This window comes from Pleurodeles waltl, chromosome 1_2 (genome assembly GCF_031143425.1).
Source record: "Pleurodeles waltl isolate 20211129_DDA chromosome 1_2, aPleWal1.hap1.20221129, whole genome shotgun sequence".
Taxonomy (NCBI): domain Eukaryota; kingdom Metazoa; phylum Chordata; class Amphibia; order Caudata; family Salamandridae; genus Pleurodeles; species Pleurodeles waltl.
Window position 1 is genome coordinate 516,057,790 of NC_090437.1, and position 21,272 is coordinate 516,079,061.

The window sequence follows — 21,272 nt, forward strand, 5'->3', positions numbered from 1 at the left end:
GTTCTGTAGCAGGGCCTCCTGTCCACTGGTGCCGGTGGAGGTGGAAGGCTTTTCCTTGGTTTGCCTAGTGTCAGGCGCCTGTTGTTGTGCCACTGCCTCCCTCATGGTCTTGCCCATGTCAGCTAGCACCCCTGGAATGGTGACCAGGATGGTGTATATTTTTGTTAGGTCATCCCAGCTCCCCAGGTACTGTCCCTCCTGCAGCCGTTGGGTCTCCTGCAACTTGGCCAGTAACTGGCCCATCATCTCCTGGGAATGGTGGTATGCTCCCAGGATGTTGGAGAGTGCCTCGTGGAGAGTGGGTTCCCTGGGCCTGTCCTCCCCCTGTCGCACAGCAGTCCTCCCAGCTTCCCTGTTGTCCTGTGCCTCTGTCCTCTGAATCATGTGCCCACTGCCACTGACCCCAGGTCCCTGATCGTCCTGTGTTTGTGGGGGTGCCTGGGGTCCCTGTAGTGGCATGGGCCTGCTGGGTGGGTGCTGTGCTGGTGTTTCCTGAGGGGGGAGGCTCTGTGGTGGGTTGGGACTGTGGCAGGGGAACTGACTGTCCAGAGGTTCCAGATGGGCCAGGTTGGTCATCCTGATCTAGTCGTGCAGAGCTGCTGTCGTCACTGTGGGCCTCTTCGGGGGGGGGGGGGCTGGATGTGGCTGGCACCTCCTCTCCGGTGACGTGGAGTATGGGTCCTGTGGGGATGCAAATGCATTGTTAATGTGTCTGCGTGTGCCATCTTGTGCATGGGTGTGTTTCCCTGTATGATTGTGATTTCCCTGTCAGCTTGGCCTTGTGTGAGTGTTAATTGTGTGGGCTGGGTGAGTCTCTCTACTGGGCATGTTGTGGTGATGAGTTTCCATTCAGGTCTGTGATGGGTCTCCATGCATTGGTGTTGCATGCAGGGCTTGGTATTGGGATGGGTGGGTTGTGTTAGTGGGGTATATGTGAGGTGGTGGAGCGATGGGGGTGAGGGTAGGAGTTTGTGATGGCATGCAGGTAAGGTGGGGGGATAAAGTAGTTAAGATTTGACTTACCAGAATTCAGTCCTCCTGCTACTCCTTCAAGGCCCTCAGGATGCATGATCGCCAAGACTTGCTCCTCCCATTTTGTAAGTTGTGGGGGAGGAGGTGGGGAACCACTGCCAGTCCTCAGTACTGCTACCTGGTGTCTTGCTACCACGGAATGCACCTTCCCCCATAGGTCGTTCCACCTCTTCCTGATGTCATCCCTGGTTCTTGGGTGCTGTCCCATGGCGTTGGCCCTGTCCACGATTCTCCGCCATAGCTCCATCTTCCTTGCAATGGACGTCTGCTGCACCTGTGATCCGAAGAGCTGTGGCTCTACCCGGATGATTTCCTCCACCCTGACCCTTACCTCCTCCTCAGAAAACCTGGGGTGGCTTTGGTGTGCCATGGATGTGGAGCAAGTGATATGTGTGAGGTGATGTGTGGGGTGGTGTGTTGGGGTGTATGCTGTGATGTGCGTGAATGGTGTATGGGTGATGGCGTTCTGTACCTCTGATTGAGTGGGCGCTCCTGGCTTGTCTCTCTCTGCTTTATATCTATTTTTTCACTGTAAGGGTTTGTGGGTAATGTGGGTGTGTGTTTTATATTGGATTGGGTGTGTGGGTGTGATGTGTGTATATGTGTCAGGTGTGTGTAGTTTGAATTGTCCAATATGGTGTAGTTTTGTAAGTGTGTGTATATTTTGAGCGCAGCGGTGTGCAAGCCAATGGTTTACCGTGTTTGAGAGACCTCCGCAGTGATTCGTGGGTCGTGATACTGTGGGCGTATTCCTGTTGGCGTAATTGTGTGGGTTTTGCTATCACCAGTTTATCACTGACCTTTGGTGTGGCGGACTTGTGTAGGTGTCTGACATAGTGGCGGATTTCTCAGTGTGGGTCAAAATACCCGGAATACCGCCATGGGCACTGTATATTAGTATTTACCGCCACAGTGGTAATGAGGGCCTAAGTCTTTTTGGCCCTGAGACTACAGAAAACAGGAGGCAAGCTCAATCCAAGCCCTCACCAGTAAAAAAGGATTCTGTATTACCATTCTGGCCATACTAAATATGACCTGCTTACCCCTTTCTGATCAGAATCTACCACTCAAACAGTATAGGAGGGTAGCCCTAATGCTATCCAAAAAAGTAGCAGGCCTCGCGGTAGTGGAAAACCAATTTTGGGGTTTTGCACTACCAGTTACAATTGGCAGTTGTAAAGTATGCAGTGTCCTAAAACCAGCAAAAACAGTGTCAAAAAGTGGAGGGAGGCAGGCAAACATTTGGGGGATGACCACCCTAAGGCTGTTAGGTCTAACAGTAAGCAAGTTCAAGAGGAAGAAGGAAATATTTCAAACACAATTGTTAGCAGAGCATTGCCATTTAATCTGTCTTACCAGCGAACATTGCTCATCAATGGGAGAAATGGAGACAAAGATTTGAACATTCTTAATTTGGAGAAGATTCACTGATACTCAGCCCAGAGATTTATTACATAGCTTGTTTGAAGATGATGTAGAAGACTTGATTGTGACATTTCCAGAACAAGACACAAGAACATTTAAAAGGATTAATTAAATGAAAGGTTTGATCCACAACAAAATATAGATTTTGAGAGGTACAAGTTCAACATTGCATGTCAAGAAGAAGCCCCCCTTTTCATTGACCATTACTTAGATGGTAATTAGCTCATATATGAGTGACTGTCCACTCACAAATATACCTTGGCAGCAAAAAGACTTGCAGTTAAAATTGAGGCAATTACTTCTAGTTGTCCTGGTGATGATCCTCATATGTGGGAAGGATAACAATGTCATTGACTTTACATACAGACCATCTTACTATTTGTATTGAATGGACTAGGCTGTTTTGTGTTCTTTTGTGTTCATTTGTCATGTGTTTTTGCCTGAACAGAGAATAATGTCATACTGTCCTCTCTGATTTTACCCACTAACATGAATGTGAATAGAAGAGGCTCTTTATTAGAACTTAAAGGAATGTGTAGTGTTTGATTTTTTTCCTATTATTTGGTTCATTTGTTTGCTTTTAGGGACTGCTGTTCCTAGGAATATTGATATACCCCTGATCCCTATATACCTGTGGGTTCCCCTTGTTTTTTGTAATAGAATTAAAGAATGAAGCAAACAAGTATGCCTTATACAGAGAGATGGTATTAAGAAAACAGCAACCATAGACATTACTGTAGGAAATCAAGAAGTGCCTTTTTTCTTGATGGTGGAGATACATGCCATATCATGTGTGTCATCGAGTATGAGAAACTACAAAATAAGCCAAGGCTTACTGTGTCACATGGGAGTGTTTTTCAGTGGGGAGCCAAAAAACCTGTGATGTGTGCTCGAAAGTTCACAGAAACTTTGCAATATGGAAATGTATCTAGTGAAGAAGATATTGAGGTATTAAAAGCAGAAGTTCCCAGATCATGCTTATTTAGTAATGCTCAGATAATAGGTCCGGTTGCGTTAACATTCAACGTAACAACACAAAATCTTGTGTTAAAGGATTATCCATGTTTATTTAAAGAATTGGGAACATTTTAAAATAAGATCATGTTCCATATCAATGAAGCTGTCAGACCTGCTGCTCAAACTCACAGACAAGTTCCTCTAGATTTACAGAAAAAAGTGGAGGATGAAATGAACTTTCTTTTGCAGCAAGAGATCATTTGAGCTGGCAAGTGGTCCAACTCCTTTGGTTTCGCCAATTGTGATAGTACCAAAACCAAATACTGATAGTATCAGAATATTGTGGATATGAGAATACCAAATGTAGCAATTGAAAGAGAAAGACACCCAGGTCCACAAGTAGAAGATATGATCAGCAATTTATATCTTGCAGTTGTGTTTCTGATATTAGACTTATACAAAGAATATCATCAATTGAAGCTAGATGAACAGTCGAGATATATAACAACTTTTTCAACACACATGGGTATATTTAGGTATTAAAGATAAAAATTTGGTATGTGCTCTGTCATAGACATTTTTCAAGAGACTATGAAAAATATCATCAGTCCTATAAGAAACTGTATGGGTTACAGTGATGACATTTTAGTTTTTTGAAAGTCACAAGAAGAACAGGATGTAAGAGCTTAGTGGAAGTTGATTTAACCTTGTATGCTGAGAAATGTGAAATTGACAAATTGGAAATTATATTATATGGGCATATTTTTTCAAAAATAGGAATACAACCAGATCTGGGAGAATGTCTTCGTTAAGTTTGACTGCACCTCCAAAATATATACTTTGTTCATTTCTAGGAATGGCTTGTTATTTCCAAGACATATAAAACATTATGCTACAACAAGCAGCTCACTTCGTGAGTTAACAGAAAAAGGAAAGCCATTTCAATGGAATGAGGATCGTGACACTACACTTAAAAAGAACAAACATCAAATATCATCATCTACTCATTTAGCATATTTTAAGCTAATGCTTTGTCCAGAACTAATTGTAGATGCAAGTCCTGTGGGACTTTGAGCAACTTGAGTTCAACATAAGCCTGGAAAAGAGGCGGTACACCACATAATATCTCATGCCAGTCACAGTTTAACTGAACTAGAAAGGAAATATTCTTAACCAGAAAAGATAATTCTTGCAGTAGTATGGGCATGTCTTTACAATAATAACTGATCATCAAGCATTAACAATGATTTTCGGAAATCCATGGCCACATATGCCCTCTCATATAAAAAGAGGCTGATGGACTATAATTTCAAGATAGTACATTGCTCTGGGAAAATAACATAATACAGCAGACTATCTGCCACAGCACCCTTCAATGAATACACTAAATAATGATTCAATTGCAGAGAAATATTTATGTTTCTTAAAAGAAAATGCAATTCCTTAAAGGATTTCAGAAAATGAATTAATGGAAGCCTTTCTAGAGGATGAAATCATACAATAAGTAACAAAAAACTATAAAGACAAACAGATGGAGATTGGTAAATGTGGAATAAGGTTTTCACGCTGCAGTCAGTAAGAAAGATGTTCTTGCATTTAAAAATATTCATGATGAGCTATCTGTAGTTTCTTTTGTGATTCTCTTAAGAGGGACAAGATTAGTGATTCCTCATACATTACAAGAATGACTAGTTGAAATTGTTTATGAGACTCATAGAGGAGAAACTGCAACAAAAGATCATTTTAGGAGATAAAGACTCTCATTATGCATTTGAAGGACGGGAAAGCCCACCTGCCAAACTCCAGACACGGTGGCCGCCGCCTAGTGGTGACCATCCCGCCGGACCTATTGGGAGTTTCCTGCTAGGCCGACAGGCAGAAACCTTGGTTTCCACCCGCCGGCTTAGCGGGAAACAGGCTACAGCATTATCTCCGGCTCATAATTAGGCCGGCGGAAATGCTGTAGACCGCAGTGTGCACCAGCACCCTTCCAATGATCATTGCAACAGTGCTGGGCAGGGGGACACCTGCATTGCCCATGCCAATTGCATGGGCAGTGCAGAGCCCCCCATGTGGCCATCTGCACCTGTTCTCCACCAGCCTTTTCATGGCGGTGGAACTGCCATGAAAAGGCTGGTAGAGAACAAAGTCATAATCTGCAGGGCAGGGCTGCCCTGGTGGATCACGATCTCCGCTAGCACCAGGCAGTCGCGATCACCGATACCGGTGGTGCCGGTGGAACTCTGATGGTCTGACTGCCAGGGTCTTTATGTGGTGGTCAGACCACCACAGCAGCAGCAGCCCTGACCACCACTGTAGGGTTGAAGACCACCAGCCTTGTAATAATGCCAAAGTGTGGTTTCCAAAGTTACATGATTTACTGGATAAAGTTGTTCAATCCTGCTATCTATTTGTCAATGTACAATTAAATGATCACCTCCAGAAAATCTAAAAATGTCAAAATTACCTTACGCAATGTGGTCAACACTTGCTGCAGACTTTTATTGCCCTTTAGATTGTAGACAATATTTATTGGTAATTATGGATGAATACTCTTGTTTTCCACTGATAAAGCAGGTATGATCAATTTCAGCATCCGCTGTTTTACCAGTGTTGAATTATATTTTTTCAACTTGAGGAATACCAGATATCTTAAAAACAAATATCAGTCCACCTATCAGTAGTCACAATTTCAAAAGATATATGAATTACGTATGAGTAAATCATAGAGAGATTACTCATATGTGGCCTCAAACAAATGGAATGGCTGAACAATTCATTGCCACCCTTAAAAAAACAGTCCAAGGAGCAAAGTTAGCTCAAATCTCTGTGAATCAACATTTATGTCAAATTTTGAGAGATTATTGAAAAACACTACACAACTCAACTGTAAAATGTCCTTCTGAACTAATGTTGGGCAGGTTAAAAAAAAGAAGAGTATATCAAATAGCCGCTACAGCTCCTAAAGTTGATGAAAATATTGCAAAACGAAGTGAGTTGACTAAACATAAGACAAAAGAATATGCACACAATAATTCAGGAAAATCAGGCTGGAAATGTGGTCCTTGTCAAACAACATTAAAGAAATCTGAAAGATTGTTTCATAAAGCACCTTTAAAAATAACAAATATTCATGGTACATTGATATCATGGTATCTGCAGAAAATGGAGATGGATCAATAACAAGGAACATCTCACATTTTAAGAAAATCAGGACCTTCATGGATGATAGCAATGATAAAAGAATGAATTTGCTTGAGAATAGGCATAATATTATAAATGTTAGGGATCATTCTAGTACAGTTGTTATTAGAACAACAATGAGATTTACAAAGGTGCATATTAATTGAGCATTGTTAGCAAGTTTAAAACTTGCAGTTGAATTGAGCATTGTTATCACATTTCATAGTAGTAAGTTATTTTTATTTATTTTATGTAAAAAAGAAAGGGGTGATAATATTTTTGATTATGTTCATAATATTATTGTTTTCTTGTTGTTGGTACCTCTAGTTATGTTATTGAAGGAATATCATTTGCTTTTGGTTTTTGTAGTTATGTTTGAAATTGTTTTCTGTTAATTATGATTGCTTTTATTGATTCCTGTTTATTCCTGGGTTTGTTGTTTTACATATGAAAGGGGGGCTGTCATACTTTACATAATGTCAAATGTTAGGCATATGCTAGAATATGGAACGTGGAGCACATTGGTTCTAGCTAGAATGGTTTGGATTTGATTTGGTGACCATTGAAGACAGGGATCTGAAAAATATAGATGTTATCTTTGGCTGCTAAGAACGAATCTTATTGTAGCCATTTTTATGGAGTCTCTGATGTTCTTGCCAGTGAGAGTGTGACCTGACAGTTAGCACTGTGACTGTGATATAAAGGTAAAGTATCATTTGTGTGTGTTAAGGTAAGGTTCTCGGGGTGTTTGAGCTGGTGTTGACTTGCCTGGATTCGCCCATTACATGTCTTGCTTAAATTTCTGTTATGTTAAGAGGATGATTATGTTCTGTGACATTTTCTACAATTTGATTTTGTTTTTGTTGCCCTCCCGTAACATGCTTGGGAATAATATTTCACACATTTTCAGTGGGTTCTTTATCTGCTTGTACTTTTGTTGATGTAAATGTTTCCAAGTAGTTTAGTAATAATTTTCCTTTCTAAGATCTTATGTATAAGTCTCCGTTAGATCTTTCGTCTGTGAGTTATGCAATATTTTAGTATTAATAAATTACAAGTAGGTGCAATATTTACAAGTTAATTATGTATGCATTAATGAAATGTTTTACATTTAAACGCATGATTTGGATGTTTTGGTGTGTTTAAAAATAACACTTTAATTTTTTGTTGAATTTGTAGATTTTTGGCATAGTAATTAATTAATACAACTTTATTCTTTAACTATTGTTGATATTGCATTTAAAAGAGAAGCAGTTAGTTAATTAGGTTATTATATTTTGTGCCATTTAGTTTTTACTTTTCATTGTGTTCTTGGATATTCAAATTTGGATCTTTCAGCAATCCTGAAGAGTGTTGGATTTGTGAAGTTCGGAAACAATTTTTTGAATGTTATGCAGCCTGTTTATACTGTTGTTAATTGTTAAATCCTTGCAAGTGGTTAACTGTTTTAAAGTAAGTTTTTTGGTTGGTTCATTTCCATTTTAATGTTTTTATCCTTATTTGGTGAAGGATACTTAGGCCCATTTTTATACTTTTTTTGTGCCGCATTTGCGTCATTTTTTACAAAAAAGTGGAGCAGACTTACAAAACACAATTATATTTTGCAAGATTGCACCGCTTTCACTTAAAAAAATGGAGCAAATGTGGTGCAAAAAAAGTATAAATATGGGCCTTAGTGTTTGTTTAGTTGTGTTCTTTTATATTTTCGTGTTAAAGTTATAAATACATTTACTTAAGAACTTTACAGTATTTATATATATATATATATATATATATATATATATATATATATATACATATACACATGCATACATATCTATATTAGTTAAATGTTTATAGTAATATATATTGCATTTCTGTTGTATAAAATATCCTTATTTTATTATTTTAGCATGATTTATGATTATTTTATTTATTTACAGTTGTTTAGGTAGTTTGTTTATTTTTTTATGTTAGTATAACAATATTTTGGTGACCAATATTTTAGCTCTCGATATTTTTGTTATGTTTAATATATTTTATTATGTAAGCGATATTTAGCTGTTTTTTTATTTAGGATATTTTGATATTTTAGATGGTGATTGTGTTGTAGATGATATAATATTTTTTCCCCCAGATATTGTATTGCATTATTAAGGAGATCGATATTATCTTCCTCAATATTTTGTCATAAAACGTATGAATGATGAATAGTCTGCTATAATAACAGGGGTTCCAGCAATTAGCTGTGGAGGTCGTGCAAAGGGAAAGAACCACCAGTTTTCATAAAACAGTTTGTCATTACTTTCACAGATCAGTTTCTTATGTACCGCTGTGGCAGACATAGAGCTCATCCACTCTTCGTTCATGAGAAATGATACAGATTTCCATTTCCTGGGAATAGATAATTTTGCAAGGGCTAAGGCAATCCACCTGTTCTTTTGTATGGTCAGCCCTGGGATGAGCCTGGTAATGGGTGGTCCACACTCCCTGCACATTTGGACACTTGGATATTGCCAAAGGATGCATAGGATGTCTCCTACTGTTTGTTTGCAGCACCAACAAAGAGATGTAGGAGTCTTTTTCACTTTCTGCAGTTTATAGAGGATCCAGTGTGAGTCCTGGAATATTTTGAAAGAACTAAGTCAAGAGAAACCCCCCTTAAGCTTTTATCACATATTAGCATTAATTGAGACCAATCTTCTTCCAAATACGATTTGTTTAATCTCGTCTGACATTTGTTCCTGAACAGAGTTTTGTTGTCTTAAGCACTTGTAAGCATGAGATCAACATTTTATAATGCCCCCACTTTGCTAAGTAGTTATCTAAAAAGGAGGGGGCTAAGTGTAGTGGGGTTTGTTCAATAGAGGCATACTCTCGCTACTGATGTGAACCAACCCTCTCAACTCTTTTTTGTCTACACACATGCAGTATGAAAATGTATACAAAATGATTATGGGCCACAGCATATCTTCTGAGAGTCTGTTGTTTGTGTCCTGATTACGAGTGCATAAGTAAAATGTGATCAGGTAAAGAAAGTGAGACTTCTGCATTAATTAAGAAAGATTTTCGAAGAAGTAACACAATCAAACATTGTGAATCATTTTAACGTAGGCCAGATGGAAATTGCTATAACTCAAGCATCTACTTTAGTTGAAGTTTATAATTGGTTAAGTGGCGGTTTTCAGTGACTCCCTCCATCCAATTTTTTTAATATGATGAGAAATGTACTGTGCCATGTCAAAATATAGAAAAAATACTGAATGACCATTTTCCAAAAGGAATGCATAACTGAATGCTCCAGGCTGAGAGCAAAGTATTAATCAGAGTGAGTGTGATGCACGGATCGTTGGCATATTGCCCTCTAGAAAGCTACAATTGAACACCCAGTGAATGATACAAGATTACCCGGGAAAGGACTACTCACAAAAATCTGTATTTTCACAATTCAAAATGTAAAATATAGAAATAGATGTGTAAATTAGTTTATTTGCACATATTAGCATGTGCCTTTCTTTGGAAAAAATAAATTTCCCGTGGATGTGCTCCTCCCTTCCAGTAGTATCCTTCTTACTCCATGTTCGAAATGGGGTTTCTGGTTGGCTATGGTAGGCACCTAAGCCAGGCAGAACCCACCCTTTCTAGTCAGTGTGAGGGAGTTACACACCCATGATAACCCCTGCTCACCTCCTTGGTAGCTATGGGCGAGCAGTCAGGCATATCCCAGAGGCAATGTGTGAAGCAATGGCACAACACACACAACACACGTAGCACAATAAGTATACCACAAAGGAAACACAACACCCAGTTATATAAAAATAAACTGTATTGCATAAAACATTATTAGACCACAAACGACATGTGTCATTAGTACCCTGCTACCAGTGCTTAATTTGTAAATAAAAACGTGCCGGTGCCCAAAGCCCTCCTCTTAAACATGAGGCTGCTGCAATTAAATGTGCAAGCACGGAATACTGAAGCAGCGTAATCATGAAGCCATCTCAGGACTCTTCAATCCATTTACAGCCACTCTCTGCCCCTTCAGCTCACTCTTATAGCTTTCTACTTTCTCCCTTTGTGAAGCTTTTTCGTTTTTCTCTTCCTCCGTCTTTCCCATATGTGTCTTTTGCTCACAGCAAATGCTTGAGGGAGAAGTCTAAGCGCCGGCCCTCAAAAATAAGTGCCGGTGCTCAGCACCAGCAACAACAAGCACAAATTAAGCACTGCATGCTACACAGCAGTTGTCAGAAAATAACACAGGTTTTTAGTACCCTGCCAAAATAAGCAGTAGTCAGGTAAACATAGAGGTTACTGGTATTCTGTAACACAAGCAGTAGTCAGGTTGTCATTATTATTACCAAAAATGCACCAGTCAGAGTGAACACATTAGCAGGAAGGCCAAGACACTATCATGTATGTACATAAAATGAAACACTCCCATTTGACATGTGTCAGGCACCAAAGCCAAGCAGAATAAATGTTATCATCAGCAGGGCTACTCAGATAGGCGTTACTAAACAAGGCACCTCGTGTATTTTACTTACAGTGAATTTACAGTGCACCTTAGATAACAGGTAACATGGTAATCAAACTGAAACTGGGCTGAAGGCACACCAGTGTGCCTACTACGTGTCTTACGGTAATTTCCAGCAGCAACTTTGTTAGGACTGAGGGGCTTGCCAAGGGATCAGTACCTCGATTGAGGTTTCCCCTTCCTGTCACTCAGGTAAGGCAACATCCCCCTTTTTGGATGATAATTCTTGTGCGTCCGAGAATCGATATTGTGTGAGCAAAAACTCACCACGAATGTCCAAGGAGCTCCTGCGCTCCTCTTAGGGTAAATGCAGTAGTTCTCTTTGGAAAGCAATGAGGGGGCTTGGCAGCGATGGGACCTCCGTCGAGGTCTCCTTCCCACCCTCTGAGCCACATCAATGGCTCCCCCAGACTGGCAGGCTACCACAGGTGAGGGCACTCATATACTCTTCCCGATCTCCCTGTGGGGGAAATAACAGCCCAGCTTCCGCAGCCGCTGTAGACTATCTTCTGACCTTCACGGGCGATGGTGGCCACACGGGGCTCTGGGGTGAAGGCTGGAGTAGTGGCGGTGTGAGCACACAGCTGCTTGGAGCACCACATTGTGAGTCAGGAGTCTAGTAGTAGAAGCATGGGATTGCGGGGGGCCCGGGGGCACTAAAAGGTGCTCTTTGTTCACACTATTGCAGGAATGAATCACTTTTCCATGTGCTGAGGAAAAATAAAACAAGGAGCAATGCACAGTGCTCCCCATGTGCTGGGCTCCACTGCAGCACTCGGGGGGAGCAACAAAGGCAGGCAGTAGTAGACAGGGAGGCCAGCACCCAACAGGCAGGTAGGGGTGATCACCACATACAACCCAGCCAAGCCAGTCCAGTTCAAGCCTAGAGGGCAGTTGGTCAGCGGGTCAGTAAACAGAAACGTGATCCTGATGAGTCAAAGGTGCCACCTAGCAGAAGCCAGGCAGCAGTGCAACAACCAGAAGGGTAGTCCAGATGAGCCCTTTGTGCAGTTCAGTAGCCTCTCTGGCAGAGGTTCGGTCCCTGTTCCAAAAATGGTATCCAAATGGTTGTGAAGGTCCCCTATACTTATACTCATTTTGTGCAGTCTCCACAAAAGGGTGAGTAGGTGTTTCAACCAGTACAGACCAGTTCCAGGAGTGTCCCCTTTCTCCTCCAGCACAGGCTCCAGACATCAGTGGGGGTAAACAAACATCTTGTGTGAGGCCAGGGCACAGCCTTTACAAATGCAGGTGTGCCCGCCTCTCTCAGCCCAGGAGAACCATTTAATATGCAGATGGACCTCTGTGACACCTTCACCCTCCATGTGTACAGGCTGTCTGAAAGGTATGCACAAAGCCCCACTGTCACACTGCCCCAGACGTGGATTGGAGTTAAGCTGCATAAGCAGAGAGAAATGCCCACTTTATAAAAGTGGCATTTCTATAACGGTAATAAAAAATCCACCTACACCAGTAAGCAGCATTTCTCACTACCATTGCAACCACAGGAAACATGCCTACGCTTCCCCTCATAGATTAGACAATACCACTTAGACATATGTTAGGTAATTTCCAATGCAATCCTGTGAGAAGGGCAGCATCCACAGTAGTGAAGTACCAAATTGGCTGTTTGTCACTACCGGGACAGGCCACACAACCAGGCATATGTCCTGCCTTTTACCCACACAGCATCCTGCCCATAGGGCTAGCTAGGGGCTCCCTTAGGGGTGACTTACACATAGTAAAAGGGGAGGTCCAGGCCTGGCAACTGAATTTAGATGCCAGGTCCCTGTGGCAGTAAACTGTGCATGCAGGCCCGATGGTAACAGGCCTAAGACAGGTTTGAAAGGCTACTTCTTTCTGTGGGTGGCTCAAGCTGCACTGCAGACCCACAATTAGCCTTTAATTTACAGGCCCTGGGTATAGGGATACCACTGTACAAGGGTCTTATTGGTCCATTAAATGTGCCAATCAGGGGTAAGCTAATTAAACCAAGTATAGAAGGGAGAGCACATGCACTTTAGCACTGATCAGCAGTGGTAAAGTGCCCAGAGTCCTAACGTCAATCAAAAGGGTCAGAAAAAAATAGGAGGAGGGAGGCAAAAAGGTTGGGGGTGACCCTGTAAAAAGTGCCAGGCCCAACAATCCACCTTCCATATTGATTTTCCTTTGTCCTTAAATGGGGGAAATCTCTAATTGTATTTGTGAGCATGTGTCTTGAAAAGGTTTCTAAATACCCATATATATGTTGTTGGCCTATTTGTCACCCTATACAATTTGACTGTTATCCTTGCCTGGAAGAAGTCCACATAATATTAAACCATACTGGTGTAATAAATACAATATGCCAGAATAGTAAATGCAAGTATTTTGATATATATATGTAAACTCATAAGTCAGGTGGTTTGAAATGTTTTAGTGTGCACACAACTTTGTGACTCGATCATTTAAAGTATCAGCTTTGAGCTACTGCATGAAAAGGCTGAAAGTGAGGTGAGGGAGGACGTAGCAGTTCATAAATAAAAAAGAATAAATACATGAAAAAGAAGGCGCTAGAGGGCACAAGTATTGAGTTTAATTAGTAGAGATTTTTGGACATTGATGAACTGGCTTGTGGTTTGGTCAGCATGGTAGAAACTGAAAGGTAATAAAAATGTATGTTTTCTCCAGCCAGCACATCTTAAATAGATATAATTGTTGACAGCAAGAACACCATTGACACGAAGTTTGAATGCCATAAAAGTAAAACATTTTAATACATAAATAAATTAAAAACGGTTTAGAGCAGTTTTGTTTGCACTCATGGCTCTTGGACGTATTGCAGTATTCCAAAAGACCACTGAGTAAAATATACCCATCTCAATACATTCAAAATCAGTAAAGACAATGTGCAACACCAAAAAACAAGATGTACCTGAATCCCCTTTTTTCTTTGGCATAATATTTTAGATGAATCTTAATATTTACAGTAATTTATCCTTTCTGGAATGCACACATAAAGTTCTCCATGGGAGGTGAAACAGAAAATAAAATTCATCTATATCAAACGCCTCTAACAGTTTCCATATGAAACCACGAAGTCGGTACTATAAACTATTTACTTTAGGCAGGAGGGTGTCATGTTCTATTAAAGTGTTTAAATGTAACATTCACTTTGGCAGCGTGTTTGAAGGGCGGCCCTCGGCCGCAACCGTCAGAAAATAATTCCAGGCACGTGCTGACGGTGTCATCTTCAAATCTTTGTGAAATAACGTGTTTCTACTTGAATGAAAAAGGGGTTCACGCTACCAAGTTAAGAGAACCCCACATACAAATATTTTAAATAAAAAAAAATAAGAAGCAGCTTTCTTTATTTAACATTTCTTGCCTACTTTGCTGTCTTGAGTTCATTTTGGAAACGTATCCTTCGCGCCTCAACATGATATATATGGTATACCCCAATGCAGTCTATTTCTTTTTGGCCTAATATTGTTTCGTAGTTTCCTCTTTATATGTATTGTGTAATATAATATGTTACTGTTCATTTAAAATTGGTCGTACGGCTTTTTGTGATGGCAAGAGCGCTGTCTCTTTTTGAAATATTAGATGGTCCTTTGGATGATGTGAAGTAATGCTGTCGGTTTTTGATTCTATATGTTTAGAAACTTCCCAAAATAACGTTAATCCGTAGCACCGTTACACATATGAGGTCATAGTTTAAGAACTACATCAAGTTTAGAATACGTCACAGTACTTCAAATCTCAGACACTCATAAACAAGAAATTCAATGCAGAAAACCAATTTGTTGCTGGGTAATTTAGTCATGATAAAGGCATACGTTAGGCAATGGTTGATCGAGAGACATCAGATGCAGAATTGTAGGTCAGCCCACCAACAAGACGTGCATGGCAACCTATGGATTGCCCATGTGTTAGATTTATTTTCTCCTCGTTTTTCTTTTTCTTTTTCTTTCCCACCATCATACACGTATTTGGCTTCTTTTTTTTGGCCACATCTTTGTACCATGGTCCCCATACTCCTCCGTTTAAATGAGGGTTACTTCTGGGGTCTTTGGGTGGGTATCTAACTGGGACAGCTGTTTTATTGTATTGAGAAAGTCTCCGAAGTAGCTGCTTCACTACATCTGGATAGGTACGTGAAAGATCTACTCGTTCATATGGGTCAGCTGTGATGTTAAAAAGCCACACCGTTTGCCCGTTTGTCCAAGAAATACGTTCACTATTCCAGCGATTGGGACCAACATTGCTAAAACTCTGAGGTGGCACCCAGTCGCTGTAGCCAGGATTGCCAGTGAGAAGTTTCCAGTGATTTACTCTAATCGCTGACTGAATTGCTGTGTTCCATATACCAAAACCTGCTGTCCAAGAACCATTTCTAGCCCTGAGGTAAATGGGGTCAATATTGTGAAGGATGTCCACTCTAGCAGACCGTCTGCCTTCACTTATCGTCTCCCATATGTCATATCCATCTAATTGGATATCTTCATCTATCTGCCCCTCAGCCAATGTGACCAAAGTTGGGAACCAGTCAGTGATATGCACCAACTCTCTACATACTGAACCTGGATTTTTTAGAAGGGGGCTATGGACAAATCCAACTGCACGGATACCTCCCTCCCAGTAGGTGCCTTTGCTTCCTCTTAAAGGCCAGTTGCTGCCTCCAGCCAGTGGTTGCCCCCCATTATCTGAAGAATAAATGATAATGCTATTGTTATAGTAGCCATATCTTTTCAAGGCAAGAGTGACGTTGTTGATTGCTTCGTCTAAGCATGACAACATAGCAGCATACCTCCTTCTGTTTATGTTAGGGATTGATCTGTATTTTTCCAAATACTTTCCGGGTGCTTGCAGAGGTGAATGAACTGCTTGGTAAGCTATATATAGGAATAAGGGCTTTTTTGGGCTATGAGTGGCTAAGATGTGTTTCACTCTTTGTGTGTATAATTGGGTTGAGTATACACCGTTGTCATAATTCCACGCTGCTTTGTCATTCTCGTACAAGTCATATCCACATATGCCAGGGCTGTCACATTTATAATGTGTGTAATAATCTCCATTGCCCAAAAGTGAGCCAAAAAACGTATCAAATCCTCTCTGTGTTGGCATGCATTCTTTCCGGTAAAAACCTAGGTGCCACTTTCCAACCATGTGCGTTGAATAGCCAACCTCTTTTAGCTTCTGTGGAAGGGTTACATTATCCAAAGGCAGACAGTTGGGCTGAGAGGGCCTTATGATGGAATGCTGAAGACCTGTGTGTATCTGGTACCTGAAAAGAGAAAAACAAAGCAATAATGAATGAAAGAGCAAGTGAACCGAATATGATACGAGACATGTTAATTGGTATACATCATACATATAACTATTTATATAACATGGTACAGCCTTCCTCTTAAATGTTTGCCAGTAGTTTCAAAACTCGCATTCGATGGAAAAGAGGTCTATTAGAATGGAAAAGTCCCTCATATGGTGAACAATGTGTACCCCTACCCTGAGAGCCCCCAACTGTAATGATATCTGGATTCCTGGTTCATAATTTTGCTGTCATGGGTGAACACGGATCATGCATGTGTGCCATTACAAATGCCTGTCTCATGAATTTCGGTCTTGGACCAAAATGGGCACCGAAGCACTACCCTAATCACTATAAAGGCCACTACCTTTGCCAGGTGTTAAGCAGCATTACTGTAGGCCTTTTCACCAGTGTCACTGGTGCAAGGCATTCAGGCTCACTCATATAAAGTTCCGCTGCTGTGTGCTTAACTCACCAGTGGCCTACATCAGGTTAGCTTGTGTGCTGTGCGGTGCGTATGTGCATGCATAATATATACATGTGCTGGGTGTATGAGTGCCTGTGAATGGTACAATACATGGAAGATGTAGCGGTGTGCAGTGCATGTTTGTTAAATGCAAGTGGTGGGTGTATCTGTTCCTGTGAATGGTGCAATACATGCAAGATTCTAGGTTCTATTTTGGAAGACCGAGGGCTGACGGAGGAGCATGAGAAGGTACAAGAATCCCCCTTGGCATATTAGTGGATTGCTACACTCCTGTGAGCTGAGTGGGACACACTGGAAGAAGGAAGAATCGGGCTCTTCACTGTAGTTCAAAGAATGGTCTTTCATTCAGAGAGAGGTCACTGAATAGGGGCCTGGGCACATCTCAGGAAGGAGATTGGGGCTGATAAGAGAATCCTAAAGAGTAGGGCTGAATCCCTGGCATAATCTGTTGATATCACTCTTGCTCACATCCAGGTGAGAACCTCTAGTCACTTTGGCTGTGACAGACTGCATTCTGCAGGAACGGCAGAGGAGAGAGCACTCAATAGGAAGCAGACCCGCAACACAAACTTCAAAGAACTACACCCTAAATCACACTTGAGGCCTGGAAATAGACTATAAGAAGGGGAGCTAAAGGCCATCAAAGTTGTCAGCTGTCAAGCAGACAGTCAGGCTGTGTGTGGAGCAGAAGCTCTGCAAAACATTTGACTCTGACTAGGAATGGGCAGCTAAGGTCTGCCAGTCTTCCAGCTGAGTGAGGGGAAATCATAAGAGCCTCCTCCTTACTTGAATTCCACAAGAAGTTGAAGACCAAGCTTTTCGAGTAATCCCAGTGGGACCAAAGTAGGGCTAGACTCACACCTGGTCAGAATCAGTATACCTTTCCAGGTGATAGCGAGTTTAACATAATATAACATAAAATAACATCATGTAGTGTAACATAGGGCGTATATTGCCATTTTGGGGTTCAGGTGACACAAACAACTCAGCCCTCAGCCTTCTATTTGTAAATATCACCAGAATCCCTTCATGGCAATAAAGGCTCATGTTGCTCAGTTATGATTTATGTTTTGCCTCTTTATAAATATATGTTAAACTCTGATCTGTAAAACATTTACTAAATCAACTCATTATATTATCTCAGGCCATAAAGTATATGCATAATGCAGACACCTAATGAACCTGACTTGACATTGGGCTATCAATTAATCACACTTCGCATAGAAACCAAATATATTTCACAGGAGGGGATTTTACTAGGGGTGGGTGGAACTCAAGGAGTTTTAATCTGCAGATTTCTGCACATTCCATAAATAATTTGGGCACGTTGCGCTGCTTGAGCTGATTGTTAGTGCCGGGAGCCTGTTCTGCACTGAAAATCTAGTGCAAATGGCACCATGAGGTGCACCAGAGGGCACTGCTTCTTTCTACCACCCGAGTAGATTTTCTACTGGAGGGGCAGCTTTCTCAATGCAAACGGTCGTGGCCTGCTGTGACTGCCCGCATTGTGAGATCTTGCCAGAAGGTGTTTGAGAGCCCAAAAATCTCACTAGGGAATGCCAATTCTCGCTCTTGCTTGCCAACTTAATGTTAGCGAGCCGCATGTGAGGAAAAACTCCGCCACATCGTGGTTGGTGGAGTTTTGCCAGAACTCTGCACTCCTAGCGGAATGCAAAGTGGGCAAAACTCCACAAACTCAGCAGAGCAAAATGTTTCACCCATCCCTACATTTTACCTCTATTGATCTCATTGGTGAGCCACCAGCTGCAGCAGTTGTCATGTTATTAAATGCTTATTATGTACATATGTCTCTCTTTTCATTGTGGATTCACATACTTAAATAAAGCATAATTTAATAGAGGCCTTAAGGGAATAGAAACATTTATATATTTTTTGGCACCGTAAATAATTACTGTTTCCATTTGCATTTCAACCCTGACCAGTTAGGGCAAAGTGCAGCCATTTCCAACTTTTCTTTTGAATAGTAGGATTGCCAGATGAACAGTTGGGGTCATAAAAAGAACATGTGTACTCAAGTAGGCCACATCTGCGCACGTGTTTTTATGCAATCACATTTTTAAAGTTCACGCATTTAATTCGGAATAACTCTGATTTAGTCCATGAGGGGAAATAGTAGATGACTGCTTAGATAAGGAGCGTATGGCATTTAAAGTGGTATTCTTGCTGCACTATGCAGGGGTCCTTGATTTTCTGTCTGCTCTTCACTAGCAGCAAATGCAGCTGCACTACAGCACTTTGTGATATGCCTACATAGTCTGAGCAACAGCTGGAACTTTGCAGAGCCTTTTCTGATATTTTAATATTGGAAATGTGGAGACCAAGGTGCATATTGTGGGAATGGTTTAATGGTTAAAAGACACGTGCCATGGTAACTTGTCAATGATGATAAAAAGACAGATATGGTAGCATGCTTTAATTAATGATTAAATATTTTTGTGGAGTAAAGGAGTATTGGTTACTGTTTTGGTACAAGTATTTTTTACCTACAGAATCAAAAATGTGTGTTGGCATTTTGAATTATCGAATTGAATGTATCAACATTTTGACTAAAGCAATTGTATCTCTTTTGGTCTCTCAAACCAACGTCCTGGTATTGAGACTAAGCTTAGTGTCCCGAAGTGTAGTCATTCAATCACTTTCGGCATTAACCCACATCTTACTGGAACTAAGAAGGAGAGCTGATGGTCATGTACAAGTGCAGGAGATGATACTCCAACCCTTCTGATAAATTTTGAAGCAATTCACTTAGTAGCAACAAACTCCGCAGCCAAATGTCATGTGTGAAAGGACATGATATCTTTTCCTGTGATGTTACTGGGATCAAAAAGCAGTGATACATATTCGTCCTCCCCTATGATTATGTAAAATGTTTTCAATGTTACCAGAGTTGCATAGGGGGTAAAAGTACGCTCTCCTCCTTTTTACCAGGTACAAATAACCGGTTCATTTTACCTCTTTAGATTTTAAGATTGCCTATATTCTTACCTTCCTGTTTGTTCATTTGGCAGTATCACTGAGTATTGCCTCCTCATGATGCCATTTAACTGGGGATGTAAGCGAGTGATCTAATATAAAGAACTCTTGTTTCAAGTCACTGTTACAATACTAATGTCTTGTGTCATTAGAATTTGGTGATATTTTAGTGTCATTTCAAAAAAATATAATTTTGACAATATCAGAATGGCATTTCTGCCACCCTTATTCTAAAGGTTAGAATTAAGCATAATACCACTATTTACACACTATTTCTGCAGAATATACTTGGTTACAACCAATGCTTCTGTGCATGCTGATTTATGAAAATGGCAGCATTCCACTGCTTCTAAGAAGTTGAAAGATAAGGTGCATCCTATTGAATTGTTATAGCCAATAAAGTCAAGAAAGATTGATTTTGAATTGGGGAATAATGAAAGTGCTGTTCAACAAAACACGTTTAATATCCAAGCAAAAGTGTTTCAAACAAACCTGTGTCTGTAAATTCCTTTAAAAATGGGCGAGTAACCTAAACATTATTGTTTGAAAATTTGCCTTGATCAATTTAAAATGTCAGTTAGAGGCTCATCACTGGAAGGCTCAACACATAACAACACCACAATCTCTATTAGGTTTCTGAGTGAACAAGGTGCTGAAACACAGTTGTTATAACAAACTGGAATTTGAGCGGACCATTGATTCTTCCAAGACATGTTGTTACTTTTGTATACATCAGAGTTGGTGCATTCTTTTGCTCTTAAAGACATGATGATAAATGGAACAGTGTGCCAAAAAGAACATGAATGTGATCACTAGAGTGGATTAGTAGTACCTATCAGCCTTTTTAAGAAGTTTCTCAAGCTTAAGCTATGTTAGTAACATCCATTTGTAGACATGGTAAAAACAGGCATCCCAAAGGATGCGCAGGATGCAGGTCCTTGCATAGCATTACACAATGTGCCCCTGCAGCGCAATCACCTTGTGCTGCCGCTTTCGGTGTGCCTGTGGCATGTTAGGTTTGCAGAAGCTGCTGCAGGTGCTTATGTAGCACCGCCTGGAATAGAGGCTGCACTAGCATTTCATGTGCATTGGCACAATATCAAGCGGGCATCCCATCATTTGCGTGGCGACATGGCTCCATGAAAATGTTTAACATTTTGCAGCTGTGCATGCACTGTATTACAGATGCAGGCGCAGCTGGTAAGAGGTCTTCAAGAGGTGTGGACCATCTAGATCTCCCCTGCAAACTGGTGTAGGCACTCTCTGCACCTGTCAGTAGAGGGATCTTTGCCTTCCTTTTGAAAGCTGACCGGTTTATCATCACGCAGTAAAAGGTTGGCAATCTGCTTCAAACAGATTGTGTGCGTTTCACTAATGAATTGCCCCCAATG

The 21,272-nt window shown here is 40.9% G+C and overlaps 1 protein-coding gene across 2 annotated transcripts in view; it reads right to left on the reverse strand.

The window, feature by feature from the left end:
• Positions 1-13,842: 13,842 nt before the first annotated feature.
• ARSJ (arylsulfatase family member J) overlaps positions 13,843-21,272 on the reverse strand; it is a 294,161-nt gene continuing 286,731 nt past the window's right edge. For both annotated transcript variants that reach the window (XM_069242078.1, XM_069242084.1), the window contains exon 2: positions 13,843-16,376. In XM_069242078.1, the coding sequence (XP_069098179.1) occupies positions 14,930-16,376 (1,447 nt within the window). In that variant the 3' untranslated portion in view covers positions 13,843-14,929. The remainder of the gene's footprint in view (positions 16,377-21,272) is intronic.